The sequence below is a fragment of the Neofelis nebulosa genome, chromosome 6, assembly GCF_028018385.1.
Source record: "Neofelis nebulosa isolate mNeoNeb1 chromosome 6, mNeoNeb1.pri, whole genome shotgun sequence".
Taxonomy (NCBI): Eukaryota; Metazoa; Chordata; class Mammalia; order Carnivora; family Felidae; genus Neofelis; species Neofelis nebulosa.
The window spans coordinates 106423852-106439894 of record NC_080787.1 but is presented as its reverse complement, the minus strand read 5'-3'; the positions used below and the strand labels follow the sequence as shown (position 1 = coordinate 106439894).

The 16043-nt window shown below is 42.6% G+C and overlaps 1 protein-coding gene across 2 annotated transcripts in view; it reads left to right on the top strand.

The window, feature by feature from the left end:
* The window catches only part of HS3ST5 (heparan sulfate-glucosamine 3-sulfotransferase 5), a 261635-nt gene extending 246484 nt beyond the window's left edge, over nucleotides 1–15151 (top strand). For both annotated transcript variants that reach the window (XM_058735024.1, XM_058735023.1), the window contains exons 4-5: nucleotides 9781–9919; nucleotides 13402–15151. In XM_058735024.1, the coding sequence (XP_058591007.1) occupies nucleotides 9813–9919; nucleotides 13402–14332 (1038 nt within the window). In that variant the 5' untranslated portion in view covers nucleotides 9781–9812 and the 3' untranslated portion in view covers nucleotides 14333–15151. The remainder of the gene's footprint in view (nucleotides 1–9780; nucleotides 9920–13401) is intronic.
* Nucleotides 15152–16043: the final 892 nt, after the last annotated feature.

Genomic DNA, 16043 nt, shown 5'->3' with positions numbered 1-16043 from the left:
GAGCCGAAGTCAGTTGCTTAACCAACTAAGCCACCCAGGCGCCCCAGGCAAATTTCTTTAAATGGCAAATGAGTATGACAGTAACCAACTTCACAGAGCCATTGAAAGCGATCATGTAGGTTAAGTACTTAATACTTAAATATTAACTTAGTGTGACTGGATACTAAGTGCCCAATATGTAATGTCCACCACTGTTACTCTTAATGATTATCTGAGAGAATTTTGAAACAAAAACTCCATAGGATTCATACAAGTGCTTAGCACGTGACCCATTACCTACCACATGTAGGCACGGACAAAGACTCTCTCCTTGACTAAACTCCAGTCAGGTTCCCTGGAGCCCTCTTGTCATTGAGGCCTCAACCTTAGTCTGTAAGAATTGCAGACACACAGCCCTAATGACTTGGTCTACCCTCCACTCCCATCCCCTCGACCACAAACACACACACACACACACACACACACACACACACACACACACTAAAAGACTTGCACAAACTCTAGCAAGGCTTCTGGCAGCCTAAGGCCATATGCCTAAGGTGACCCCAGCCCTCCTAAAATTGCCTGCCCGCAACAGCTCGGGGCTGTCAGTGGAATTTACTGTTTATTCCTGCCCAAACCTGCCATGTGCCCATGAACTCCCTCTTAAAGCAGTTACTTTAGAAAACTTATCATTATAAAGACTTTCTCTTGACCCTTTGAGATATACATCTACCACCCACACCTGTCTCCTTAAGGACCCAGAAATGCAGACCTTCAGAGAGGGATAGCTCTCACCCTTGTGCCTCTCAGTCCCTGGGGTGAGTACGGTGGGTGCCTTGTTCCCATTTGCAAAACTACCTCCTGTCCTGAAGATACAAGAAGCTTGTTTTGCCTCCCGGTAAAAGCACCAATTAACAAACCCAGATGACTTCGTCAAAGTGACCAACCCCTTCCCACTCCGTAATTTTTCACTCTCCTGACTCTGCTAGGGCCCTTCCGTCCCCACTCCCTCATCCCCCCCTTTAAACTCCCAGTCACCTCTACCAATCAGAGTGGAGCTCAGGTCTATACTGAGGTGTCTCCCCTGCTGCAGTAATAGCATTGAATAAAATCTGTCTTTACCACCGTTAGCTAGTGTCCAATTTTGTTCTTCAACACCACTCCATAAACGCGAGCTTTATGATGACATCGGAGCACATGGCCCTGGTGCCTCCTGGTGCTGACTGCTTTACCAGCGCCTGTGTTCTTTTGTTCTGGAGGTGATTACTAGCTCAAGAGCTCTTTACTGAACACTAAACATCCTAAAACCTGTTTTGAAAAAGGACGGATTTTGGAAGAGAACATTTTAGTAATGTACTCTTTTAAACTAAGTTTCAAGTCACTCGTGGGCTCAACAGCTAACAAATCCTTCAGAAATTAGATCACCTTAGTGGAGAAAACAGCAAAAAGAAAGAAGCACGACCTCTTTTTCCCTCCGGGAAGAAAAAAAATTGAGGAAAATATTTCCTCCTTCGATACGAAATATCACAACCTGTGTTTTTGGAATGGGAGGAAATTGTACTTCTGGCAAAAGGAAAATGAGATGCAAGAAGGCAGAATGAGGCAAAAAGTGGATCAGTGGTTGCCTAGGGCTAAGGGGAGAGATGGGGATGCAGGGGAGGTGGGGGCCACTCCAGGACAGTGTTTCTTTCCAGGGTGGGAAACATGTTCTACAATTGACAAGTGGTGGTTGCACAACACTGAGTATGCTAAAATCCATTGAATGTATACTTTTACATGCGTGGGTTGCATGGTATGTGAATTATGTCTCAATAAAGTGGGTACCGGGGCGCCTGGGTGCTCAGTCGGTTGAGCGTCCGACTTCGGCTCAGGTCATGATCTCACGGTCTGTGAATTCGAGCCCCGCGTCGGGCTCTGTGCTGACAGCTTGGAGCCTGGAGCCTGCTTCGGATTCTGTGTCTCCCTCTCTCTGTCCCTCCCCGACTTGTGCTCTCTCTCTCTCTCTCTCAAAAATAAATATTAAAAAAAATTTTTTTAATGTTTAATGTTAAATCAGTATCATTTTCAGTCATTATAAAAGAAATATATAGCTCAGTATTATGGAGATTAAAAGAGAGGAAAAGTCACTGCACAGAACATTTAATCAGCACTCCAATCAAATAAAAATTAATGATAAAAATACCACCATATTTTAATTTAGTTATGGCACTAAAAGACATTTTATGTACGTTATTTCTTTGATCCTCACCAAAAACAAGACATTTGTGAGAAAGGAAATAAGATTTGGAAATTGACTTTCTGTCGGGTACAGAATATTACACTTGATTTTACTGGGTGTGACAAGTAGAACTAATATTACTATAAAATTGACTTTGGCTATACAAGGCAGAGCTTATCCAGTTAACTTGACCTTTTTAACAGCATGAGCCTAAAGTACTGGAATGACCTGCTTGGACGATGTATATTAACTTAAAATACCTGTATACTTGTCACCTCTCCCACTTACACTTTCCTATATAAACACAAGATGAGAGAAGGAAAGATTCTACTTCTAAACTCGCCAACAGGACGATTTATTAAACTCCAACAACCATTTAATGAAGCCAAAAGAAACTTTAGTGGGAAAAACACCCTTCTTCTATAAACATTAGTTACATATAGCAATGAGATACTGAGATTAAGACTAATTGGAATTCTATGCCAAAATAAAATTCAGTTCCCATCTCTTTCCTTAAGACATCATCCTACTAAATGAGACCCCTGAACAGAAGCAGAATTAACTGGCTCCTTTTAAGTTCGATAATTACAAATGCAAAATGAGTATCTTCCTGCAGACAGAGAGCCAGAGGACTACTCAAGCTAACACAATAATGGTAGCTGTGTGTGATAAATTATGTATGCATGATATCAAAAGCTGAATGGCGGGGAGAAATGGAGAACCCATTTGAAAATTTGGAATTTGCTCAACACCACTCCTGCAGTATTTCCCAGGAGCGTAAGTGCTAAGCACAGCGCGGTCATAAGCTCTACAGTTCTGTATAATTTATCAACTTTTTTCCTTTTCATTTCTAACATTGACCCTTCATGGTTAACTGAAGAAACAAAGAGCTAAATAGCTTCCTCAGCCATTTGATAGAGCAATTATGAGCATCCTGACTGATACATTTTCTGCCTAATCTACTAACAAATGGTGTCCATTTTCCTCTTAATCTACACCCTGTCTCCACATTCGACTTGACACGTGCAGAACGCTCCTTTCCATGCCCTTGTTCTTGCGCCCCTCTTCATTTGTTTCTTTGTCATTACAGCTCTCTTATGTGATCATTATAATAGGAGAAAAGCGAATTCTTTATGACAATTTTCCTCAGCTGCCCTTGGTTAATTTTTTTCAAAATGTGATTCCTATGGGTTCTCTGACAGCTGGGCAAATTGAAAGCTAATCAGCAGAATCTTTCTGAAGTGTCTGTATCTTTCCAAAGAAATTTCATGTCTTAGAACGAGAGGATTGGTGTTCATGGTGATCGGCAATGTAATGTGATAGAGCCATCTTGAAGGGGGTCCAACTGTTTAAAACTGGGGGGTGATAAGAAAAATTGAGATTTACCTCAGGCACTAACTTCCCCACGCTGCAATTGTCTTTACTTCCTCAGACATTAATCTGTCATTATAAGAACACTCATTTAGTGGTCTTCTGGTGGAATCCCTTAGGTTGAGAGAACTTTAGACCCAGAAGGTCTGAAAGGGTCATCCCTTGAAATCCCTTTGTTTCTTGGGTGGAAAAAAAAAAAAAAAGATCTGGGAGGTTAAATGATTTACCCATGATCACATAGCAGGTGAGTAGCAGGTTAGTTTGAACTTGCCTGGTTTTGGGGTGCCTGGGTGGCTCATTCAGTTAAGCATCCAACTCTTGCTTTTGGCTCACGTCATGCTCTCACAGTTGTGAGATCAAGCCCGGCTTTGGGCTCTCCACTGAGCATGCAGCTTGCTTGGGTTTTCTCTCTCTCCCTCTCATTTTGCTCCTCCCCTGCTCTTGCACACGCCCTCTCTCTCAAAATAAATAAACCTTTTTTTAAAGAAAAGATGTGGTGTAGGGGCGCCTGGGTGGCTCAGTTGGTTAAGCCTCCAACTTCGGCTCAGGTCATGATCCTGTGGTTGGTGAGTTCAAGCCCCACGTCGGGCTCTGTGCTGACAGCTCGGAGCCTGGAGCCTGCTTTGGATTCTGTGTCTCCCTCCCTCTTTCTCTGCTCCTCCCACACTCGTGTTCTGTCTCTCTCTCTCTCTCTCTCTCTCTCAAAAATAAATAAGCTTAAAAAAAAAGATGTGGTGTAGATACACAATGGAATATTATCCATAAAAAAAGAATGAATTCTTGCCATGTGCAACATGGATGGATCTAGAGGCTATAATACTAAGTCGGAGAAAGATAAATACCATATGAGTTCACTCATATGTGGAATTTAAGAAACAAAACAAAGAAACAAAGAGTCAAATAAAAAAACCAGATTCTTAAATATAGAGAACAGACTGATGGTTACCAGAGGAGAGGTGGGGTAGGGGGAAGTGGGTGAAATAGGTACAGGGTTTTAAGAGTACACATATCAGGGGGTGCCTGGGTGGCCCAGTCGGTTGGGCATCCGACTTTGGCTCAGGTCATGATCTCGCAGTCCGTGGGTTCGGGCCCCATGTCGGGCTCTGTGCTGACAGCTCGGAGCCTGGAACCTGTTTTGGATTCTGTGTCTCCCTCTCTGCCCCTCCCCTGCTCATCCGTGCGCACTCTCTCTCTTTCTCTCTCTCAAAAATAAATAAACATTAAAAAATAAAAAAAAAAAAAAGAGTACACTTTTCAGGACGAGCACTGAGAAATGTATGGGATCGTTAAATCACTATATTGTACACCTGTAACTAATATAACACGGTATGTTAATTATACCAGAAATACATACATACGTACATATTTTAAAATAAATAATCAATGAAGGACATTATACGTTAGAAATGACCTCACTTCTCCATCAATGCAAGAAAAAAACCTAAACGGACTATAAGGGAAAAAAAAAAGTTGTAAGTAACATAGCAACCAAAAAAAAAAAAAAAAAACCCAGCAGAAGAAAAGAAAAAGAAATGATACAGTGAGTATGAAAACCGCTTTGTAAAGTATTGAAAACATTACTTTTCTGTAAGAACAGCACCTTTCATTTTCATCATCATTATCATCGCTTACTAATATTTTTCCTTTGTTTTATCAGGTACAAACCATCCCAAATGCCCCTGTTGCCTGCCCCTCCATGGAAACTCTTTTCCTCTTTTACTTTTTTTCACCTCCCCATCTTCCACTTCAAGTTCAATGGCAGGTAATTTGGGTGGAGTTAAGTGGTTTTGTCTGCTCTCATCAATCAATGAACAAGTATTTATTAAGAGTCTCCCAGGTGAGCATCCAGAGTTCTATGAGTGGCATTGCAATCAAGGGGCCACATTCTTTGGGGTCAGATAATTCTGCATTTAAATTCTCCTTTTGCATTTACCAGCTACATGCCCTTGGGTAAATAATCTGCTCATCCCTCTGCTCTTCGGCTTCCATCAGAAAAAATAAAATAGATAATACTTCACAGTGCCGTTGTATAACATGAGATGATAAATGTGGGAGAAAGTAACAGAGAGCATATGCTCAATAGATGTAGTTCCCGTCCACTTCATAAGGCTGTTACTAAACGAGCTAATGCTCAGGAGACAGTTATGCTTTCCTTGGAATAATTCTGCTCTGCGAGTTTGGTTGTTTTTAATGAACTTCGCTGCTATTGTTTCTGTTATTGTTTTTACTGCTACCGGGGGCTTGTGGCAACCATGTCTACAAGCTTTTGAGCAGCGCTTGAACATATCTTTATTATTATTATTTCTGAGTTCCCTTATTTCTTTGTTTCAGCTTGGGAATCATTTCTTTTCTTTGCTTAGTGCTGCTTTGAAGAAACAGCCAGATGTCTATGCAATTTGTCGTTTCTGGCCATGTACTCTGTTCTTTAGATACTCTGCTTTGTTCAGCTAAGATACCGTGTCTATTAAAGCTTTAGTCGTCTGGAGAAACTATAGTTGTGCCGTTCTTGGCACACCAAATGAAAAACACTGAGAGATTAAAAACTGGAGATGAAGGGGGCCTTCTGTGTCACTATAGGTCTTTAACCTTTCTCTATACATAAAAAGAAATAATAAAAAAGTGCCTATTACCAGTATGACTGCTGTGATGTAAGATTTTTAAAATATCCATTAAAGTTGGCATAGCCAAAAGAAGGAACTTTGGATCATTTAACCTTCTTCCCCGTTTAATACTGTTTTTGGTAAAACTTTAGATGGTGTGGCTTCTCTTTGGTTTGAATCCTCAGACCAAGAGCAACAACTCCCAGCTTTTAAGACTCAGGCAGACCCTGAAGCACTTCATGATGGAAACCAAAGAGGCATCTCGAAAGTGAAATTCACCAAGGACCTTTGGTTCCCTGAGCAGGGTTGACTCAGGGGAGGCTAGGGGTCTGTCTCTTAGTTTATATATAGTCTGAGACTGATTACAGAACAAAATGCGATTTCACTTCCCGTGTCCTGGAGACGCTTATTCAGAACTACTGATTTGGCTTCTGCATTTCTCAAGAATTCCAAGGGATTTCCACCTAACACAATAAGCCTTCATTTTTTGTCTCTCTTTTTGGTAATTCTTTGCTTTGCCATCTTGCTTTGAGGAGAGAATATAGTGTTACCATTCTCATATTTCACAGTAATTTCCATTGAAAGTTATTTATATTAGAAATAGGCTTACATTTTCCACAATCCAATTCTACTATTAATGAGAACTGCACTTACTGCATTCTCTTCTTCTTTAAAATGCATTGTAAGCGGGGCGCCTGGGTGGCGCAGTCGGTTAAGCGTCCGACTTCAGCCAGGTCACGATCTCGCGGTCCGTGAGTTCGAGCCCCGCGTCAGGCTCTGGGCTGATGGCTCGGAGCCTGGAGCCTGTTTCCGATTCTGTGTCTCCCTCTCTCTCTGCCCCTCCCCCGTTCATGCTCTGTCTCTCTCTGTCCCAAAAATAAATAAAAAACGTTGAAAAAAAAATAAAAAAATAAAATGCACTGTAAGAACAACTACATCAATCTCCCGAAGGTATTTGTTATGCTTCATTTTTGTCAAGTGCCCAGACATTCATTAAGTTCTGTCCCGCGTTATCTTACTGAAGGCTCATGTCATAACAACCCCGTGAGATAGACATCATTATCTTCATCGTACAGATGAGGATACCCAAACCCAGAGAGTTGCAGTTATCAAACTAAACCAAAGTGTTACTCGGGGGTCTTTGACTCCCAATCCAATGGTCTTTGCACTGCATCATGGATGACTCATTCATATTAGCTGAGCGCTCGAATTAAAATTTTAGTTCTCCTCAGCACCCGGGTAGACTTGAGGGCGTGTAATGGGCCTGCCACAAGGAGAGGAGGCAGTGTAAACACATGTGTCAAGAATGAGGTTTCCCAAGGAGAGAGAAACCCCCAGGGGGTCTATTTAAGGCATCTCAGACATAAGCTGCCCTGGCCGGAACAGCTTATCCCACAGAGCAAAACCTCCATGGTAACACCTGGACTTATCATAAAAGGACAGTCTATAGATGGAGTATTGGAGCCTTTGAGAATGAAAGGTCCTCAGTGGCGGTAGAAAAAATTGTAGCTCCTACTCAGTCTGGTTTCATAACCTACTGTTTACCAGATGGCACGTGCATTGCAGTAGAGAGCTTTGAGAGCTTCGCTGTGGCATTCTCCTGAATCTTGGGCTAATTCCTCAGCGGCCTCCATTATTCCTCAGTCCTTTTCTTTCCTGCCTGCCAACCTTGAGCAGAGTGAAGCCGTGAGGTAGCTCCACAGCCTTACTCCCCCTACACGCAAATGTCTCTCCCGTGTTAGCTCTAAGCCCAGCAGTTACCCTCTGTTCCCATACTTACCGACACGATGGGCCTGACCCACTCGTCCTCACTAATGGGCAGTATATTGGGATTTCCTCCTCCAAAATCGGCACCCACCAGGATCACCCTCCGTGGGAAGGTATTCACAGGATCTGAAAGTCTTGGAGGAAATGTAGGAAACCCATTCCAGGCCAGTGAGGAAAGCTGACAAAAGCAGAGAGATGAGAGCGAAGAGGGATGAGAGACAGCAAGGACGCTGGCCTGAAGGGCACAGAGGCTGCTGCTGGGGAGTAATAATAATACGGACAGAAGCTGAGTCTCCAAGCTGGAACCTCGGAAGGAGGGGCCCGCACTTTCAAGAAGAGATTGGACTGGGTCAGCAAATAACCAAAAACGGGAGGGCAGAATAACTTGGGTGAGGAAGAATAATCAGACTATATGGACCATAGGAAATGCGCCAGGAGAATATCCCCAGATGTTAAGAAACAAGGGAGCCATCCTGTGCCTCAGAAGGCAAAGTAGGAAGAAATTAAGGAGGGAGTTTTCTAAACTTCGTATCTGAAGAGGAAAACAAGACAGTAAAAAATGGCTAAGTTTTGTGTGTCATTCACTCCACTGTAACACACACACACACACACACACACACACACACGATGCAAGATTAATTCAGACACGTTAAAATGGAATCTCTGAAGGTGGTAGCAGGTGTGCATTTCCTAAAGTTCCTGCAAGCTCCCGATAGAGAACCCCCAGCCTAGAGAGCAAAGCAGATAGATTCTGGGCTCAGCGCCTTTTCTTCTTGTATGTCAGTGAGCAGGTCTAGCCCACTGCTGTACTCAGGGTTTATCTGAGAATTTCCTGAACTACCTCTTTCCCTTCTCTTCCCCATCTTACCTACACACAAGGAAAGATGTTCGAAGTGGTAACCACAGGCTCATCGAGTCCCTGCAAAGACCCTTCTTACTGCCTCCTCTCTGCTTTTGTCCTCAGCCCTTTCTCTCCCCACCCTCAGCTCCTGTGTCCATCCAGGCCAGCCTTCCTTCGCTTCTCAAACTGGCCAAGCATTTTTCCTCCGCACTATTTTCGTGCATGCTGGTTCCTCTGCCGTTGCCCTGTCCTCCTTGCTTCTCATCCTCGGGTGTCAGGCCAACTGTCACTTCTTCAGCAAAGACTGAATAGGTTCCTCCTGTTATTCTCTCTCAGTGGATCCTGTTCCTTTGTTATTACCGCCTGTGAATATATGTGAATCCTACGTTTGCTAGTCAGTATCTCTCTTCTCCACTAGACCATAGACTCCCATGTTGCCCACTATCTCTTTAGCACCTGGTACACAATATAGCACATAGGACATGTTCCATAAATATTTATTCACTGTGTGTTGGATGAATATGGCTCTTACCTCCCTCCCTCTTTTGGGATTCCTTTCTCCAGCCTCCTCACCAGATCATGCACTACATTCCACAGACAGAGCATGCGTGGGGGAGGGGTAGAGCAAGGGAGACACAGAATCTGGACGAGGCTCCAGGCTCTGACCAATTGGCACACAGCCTGACGTGGGGGTTGAACTCACAGACCGTGAGATCATGACCTGAGCCGAAGTCGGTCGCTCAACCAACTGAGCCACCCAGGTGCCCCTCTTCCCCCTAGTTTAGTATTTGCTCTTATAACATGGGCCAGGAAAAGGAAGACAAGTTTTGGTAAATACCTGTTATATCATGAACATAGTTAAGTTTGGTATGGGATCTTTTCTTCATGAAGCATCACTTCCCATACAGCCTGTACTCCCACCCCTCCAAGGCTTTGTGACAATCCACAGAGCCTATTAGAGATGACTGCTGATGAGTCCCCTTCTATCCCTTGTCTCTCAGGCTGCAGAAGTCCTGAAGGTTGATGGAGGGCCATGCTATTCAAACAGCAGGCGTGGCTGAGACAGAAGCTCCTGGTGCTGGGAAGCCTTGCCGTTGGGAGTCTCCTGTATCTAGTCGCCAGAGTTGGGAGCTTGGATAGGTAGGTAATTAAACACATACTCATGCCCATGTGACTTCAAGTGTCTCTTGATTTACCCTTCCCTAGGACATAATCTTAAATCCATCCATTTGTTTTCCTCTCTCAAAATTCCCAGGAAACACACTTTTCTGCAGTATTGATTTTGATTTATTGAGCCTTTGAAAAAAAGAGATCCAAGTTGCTCAAGCCAAGGTGTTCGTCAAGATCCATTTGTATTCTGTGTGCGTTGACATTTGTTTTCAGAGAAGGGATAAAGCAGTAAAAATGTCATTTACGAGAGCTCGGTGTGGTCTGTGTGCATCTGGTTGTTGACCTCTAGCCATAGCAAAATGGTGATGTTGTATTTATTTATCTTCATTTTGAAATTTATGAGTGAGCAATTAGTGTGCTACCACAAGAGTTAAGATTATGTATGAGCCTGTAAAGTAGCTCATCAAGTTTGGAATCCATTGCCTTGGAAAGATGGCTGTAGGCTTGGGGAGTTTTAACCATGTTAATTAGGTCTGGTTTCAGGGAGCTGAAAGCATCAGATGAGGAGGCTGTCGCTCAGAGTAATTGCCCAGAAAACAATGGAAAATCCATGGAGAGGAAATTTACAGCATTTTGGCTGTAAATAAGCAAACAGTTGAGAGATGATACTAGTCTTACAGAAGTCCCAGCAATATCAGCTGGCTTGACATTGAGTGGCTCTGGACTGTCCCACATTTGGTATGATTGGAAAGGACAGAGAAGTTAATTTCTGAAATGCAAAGTTTCCTTCTTTGCCCTTTAAAATCAAGTCTTGCACCGGAAAGACTGAGGAATTCAATTCCCATTTTTCATGAAAATGCAGCCACACTTAAAACTACCTTCCTTACAGTTCTCCTTTTCTAATCTCTAGAGCTTATCAATTGGTTATTTAACAAATAATGTTGCAGTGGTTTTTATTTTCCTTCAGCCAGTGTCAATTTGGGGAAAGTGAACCCCTCTGATGCTTTTCAATTCAAAATTCCTAAGTAAACTTCCCGCCCAGTGGTTTGCTGACTATGAGAAATGGTAGTATCCAGGCTTATCACTGACTTCAAGTAGTTTTCTAAAGTAGTACTTAGTTATTAGTGAAAAGCTTGGAGGTGGGCACCATTGTCCTAGGTCCCTCCTGGAATTTTTATGCCCAGGTCTTTCAATACCTTTAGTTAGCTTCCAACCATTTTCCTTTTATTGAGTAATTGATCTAATGATCATTAACATATTAGTTACTTAGTTGATGACTTTTTCATTTTTAACTTGGTCTCTAGTCTCCAATGGGGTAGCTTTTACAAGGAATTGAACTGTTTGGTGGGCTTTCCCGAAACCTCTCATTTGAGAGTTTGAACAGATGATGCCTAAAATTGACACGCACTTACTTAGGCCTATCCTTTAGTAACTGAGGACCCTGCTCTTTGGGAGGGAGGCTGAGCTCCAATACTTCTGCTCCTCCTGGTCCTAAGATTCCATGTTTTTCCCATGTCTGAGGCCCATGCACAGAACCTACTCTTCAGGAAAGGGAAATAGTATATTGTCTCCTATTGTGAGTCAGGAAGTCAAAAAAGCAACTGTTCTGCAGGGTATGAGCTCCCAAGGTGGAAGATAGAAAGAGGACAGGAGGAAAGAAGGAAAATGGCCCTGTTTCAGCCTCTCAGCCAGAGTTTCGCAAGAGAATTAAGTCCTTACAGAAAAGGCGTGGATTGACTATCTCTTCATTTCTCCCAAGGAAGGCACAAGCCTCATTTTGGATGCGCAGGCGAGAAGTCCATCCATTACATTCAATGGATGCCTTAGGGAATTAGGGCTTAATTTTGAACCAGAACCCAAGACGAGCTAAAAGATGAATTTGCAATATCCCAGTGAATGTGACAATAAAAAATATCGTTGTATGTGTTGCTACTTTCATATCTTCCATTTAGAACTCTAGCGTATTAATCCTGTTAACGAATCTATAAACACAAAATTCACGCTTCCCTAAAATATGTAATATAGCACACCCCATTATTTTTTGTCATATCCCATATTTTCACGTTTTCCACAATGAGTGTGGGTTGTTTCTAAAATCAGAAAAAACAAGCATCACAAATAATATGTGAGTGTAATTTTCCATACGCATTATGACAGACGTTTGGACAGGCCAAACCCTTTTCCCTCAACTCTTCGGAATGTGTTGGTGAAGTTTTTCTCTTCACCCTTTAATTATAAACATCAGAGAAGATAAGAACGGTATAATAGGGTCTCTGGGGAAAGGCAAGAGACAGCCTCATTGCCACAGAGAGGGGAACATAGACTCCAAATAATTAGGGTAACTAGAAGCTTCAGTTGGAGGATTGGCTTAACAGCCGTCCTGACTAATACTATACCCTTTAACAAGAAGGCTAAAATGCCTTCTCAGATAAACTCAGGGATGTTATAATGAGTTTCAGCTAGATTCCAGACTGTTACCCAAAAGGAAACTCAATTTGCCACCCATATTTATTGGCCATGCCAAATCAAGCCGGGACTCTAGTCTGGTATCATTATGATCGTTACCACAGCTTTCTCTCTGTAAAAAGCAGTGGTGGTTGTTCATTATTTAGGGCAATGTTGAAGTGGAAATCCTCCTTTCTGGTTCCATCCATCGCATTCCTTCCTTCACGAGCTTGAGCGCTATAATTTACATGGGTTTGGCGGTGAGGACCTGAGGCTTCCTGCCCTGCCAAAGTCTTGTTGATTTCTGGTCCAGGGCGGGGGGGCGAGGGGGTAGGTGATAGCTAGCACTTGTTGATGGCATGGGGTTTGTTCCTACATTCAGCAAAGCAGAAACATAATCTTGGCCCCTTTAGATAGAAAGAGAAAGAGAAGCAGAAGAAATATAGTACTTGTCTAGCTGTCCCCAAGGCCAACGGCAGAAATTCTCATAGAATGAAAAAGCTCAGCAAATGCCAGGATTGGATTTTTGCAGGTTGATGATACAGATAGCCACGGGCAGAGCCTGGGACCTCTATCCAGATTACATCTCAGGGATTTTTACGAGCCACATGAAGGCTGCTGAGCTGCAAGAAAATAATACCACATGAAACCCAAAAGACGCGGCTTCCTAGCCACCCTTCCACCTCGCAGCTGAAGATTATAATCTCCTGCCTCTCACGTCTTCTAAATGATGCTAACTCGTGGGCTGTGAAAAGGCTATTAGTATGGCTGGTGTCGCTTGTCTGTCCTGTACTGTGAACATAAGTACACGCTGTAGTCAATTAAGTGCTTGGTGAATAAAAATTTTAAGGAGCACTAATAAAAATAATCCCATCAATTATGTGTGCTCCATTTAATACAGGGTTGCTTAAAATAAAATTTCCCAAACATATGTTCATTATGGATTGCAGCGGGCTGGGAACCAGTAGTCTTATGTATGCATTTACAGTCCTACTCTGACTAGGGAAGCAGAAAAGTGACAAGTTAGTTGCAATGAGCTTCTAAGAGCCTCTTTCTGTTGCTTTCAGGCTACAACCCATTTGCCCCATCGAAGGACGATTCGGAGCCCGCAGCCAGGCCGAATTCCCTCTCCGCGCCCTGCAGTTTAAGCGGGGCCTGCTGCACGAGTTCCGGAAGGGCAATACTTCCAAGGAGCAAGTTCGCCTTCATGACCTGGTCCAGCAGCTCCCCAAGGCCATTATCATCGGGGTGAGGAAAGGAGGCACAAGGGCCCTGCTTGAGATGCTGAACCTCCATCCAGCGGTGGTCAAAGCCTCTCAAGAAATCCACTTTTTTGACAATGATGAGAATTATGCCAAGGGAATTGAGTGGTATAGGAAAAAGATGCCTTTTTCCTACCCACAGCAAATCACAATTGAAAAGAGCCCAGCATATTTTATCACGGAGGAGGTTCCGGAAAGGATTTACAAAATGAACTCATCCATCAAGTTGTTGATCATTGTCAGGGAGCCAACCACAAGAGCTATTTCTGATTACACTCAGGTGCTAGAGGGGAAGGAGAGGAAGAATAAAACTTACTACAAGTTTGAGAAGCTGGCAATAGACCCAAATACCTGCGAAGTGAACACAAAATACAAGGCGGTAAGAACCAGCATCTACACCAAACATCTGGAAAGGTGGTTAAAATACTTTCCGATCGAGCAATTTCACATTGTGGACGGAGATCGCCTCATCACGGAACCTCTGCCAGAACTTCAGCTTGTGGAGAAGTTCCTAAATCTTCCCCCGAGGATAAGTCAATACAATTTATATTTCAATGCTACCAGAGGGTTTTACTGCTTGCGATTTAACATTATCTTTAATAAGTGCCTGGCGGGCAGCAAGGGACGCATTCATCCAGAGGTGGACCCCTCTGTCATTACCAAATTGCGCAAATTTTTTCACCCTTTCAATCAAAAATTTTACCAGATCACTGGGAGGACATTGAACTGGCCCTAAGATAATAAGTCATATAACACTATGTGTTGTGGCTGGAGACTCACAATGTCTCCCCTCGATTAAAAATATGCACTTTTCTTAGACACAGCTATCCGAGTCATTTTTCCATGTATACTTGTACATACACAGTGTGTGACCAAATATAAGATCAATTCTTTTTCTATTGAAAATTGACAAAAAAAACAAACAAAAAAAACGAAAGTTTGCCGTCTGAGTAGTTGCATCTTTTAAGCTATTGACGAAAAGAAAAGATGGTGGTATTGGGGGAAAGTGACTGCAGCTTCTCCTCAAAGAGTTAGTCTTCCTTTGAGTCAGAATTTGTCGCCCGCCATCTTCATAGATTTAAGCCAAAAGATTATGTGTGAAAACGCACCGATGGCTGCGAAGCGTCAGGGGGTAGAGGATTCAGTTATGCATTCTTTTCTAAGGGAAAGCTGGCTCTCTAATTCAGAGACTGAATTGGTGCCATGAAAACAGAAAATACTATTTTCTTATTATTTCAAAGAATGTCTTGTCTCATGAACTTGACACTGTTCCAAAGTTCCTGTGGTGATTTTGCACTGTTGTTTTCTCGTAGAGACCCATGGTGTCTGTCACACGTGGCATGTCAATCACACATTTGAAAGTTAAGTCCTTTCACTTCCATGTCCTACGTCCACAAAGAGAAATGTCATGTACATACTGTATATTGTTGTAAATACTGGTTTCACACTAAGTAATTCTATTTTGTAAACTGAATATGGCTATTTAATTTATTGTGAAAATTAAATTTATTGTGGTATTTAAAAATGGAATGGATTAAAATTACTCTATGTGCAACCTTTTTATTCCCCCCCTCCTTTTGTTTTACGTGCCCCCTGCTGGCTCCCCAAATCAAGGCTGTTTGTGTGCACGCCAAAGGGCTTGGAAAGATGCGCTGCTCAGTTAGATTTCCGTACCCTTGTGAAAATGCTTTTATGGAGTGGGGTTGAGGATCTTAAAGAAAACATCTCAGCCATCTGGAAATCTAGTAATACAGCCACGTCAAAGAATAGTAGCCGCTACTCCTGCTGCAACTTTGTAACAATTAATTTACTTGCAATTTCACCACTGTGCGGGGGAGAGAGACAGAAATACTTTAACAGAATCAAGGCATAGAAGAATCACAATTTCATTTGAACCTCTAATCAGAGTCAGGCCAGTAGAGAAATTAAATAAAATAAGATCAGAAAACTTGTGTGGCCTCTGTACTGAAAGCTGCTGATGCTTCAAAAATGAATACAAACTCCCCCCCCCCCAAAAAGGAATACAAACTCTCAGAACTCCCTCTTTGAGATGAAAATATATCAGTCTCCTCAGAAACGATCAAATGCGTACTGTTGCTCTTACTAACATAAACATATGGCTCATACTTCCAGCCAGAGAAATTAATGCTAAATTGGGTGCTTGCTAACATCAGATACACTGTACCATGCTTAAATATAATTCAGAAAACCATGGAAAGAGGTATCAACCACAAGAACAAAAAGAGGGATTTTTCACGATCATAGCTGCTCATCCAGTAGAAAATGTTTAGGGGAGTTTTACTCCACACCACGTTGAGAGTGCCTAGAGAAATCAGCAAATTACCATGGGTTCCCTTTGGATTGTAATAAGCGTTGATTTTCTCCATGAGTTGTTTATTCTGTCCAGTGATTTGATGGTGAACTTACCTAAATAAATAGCCCTTTCC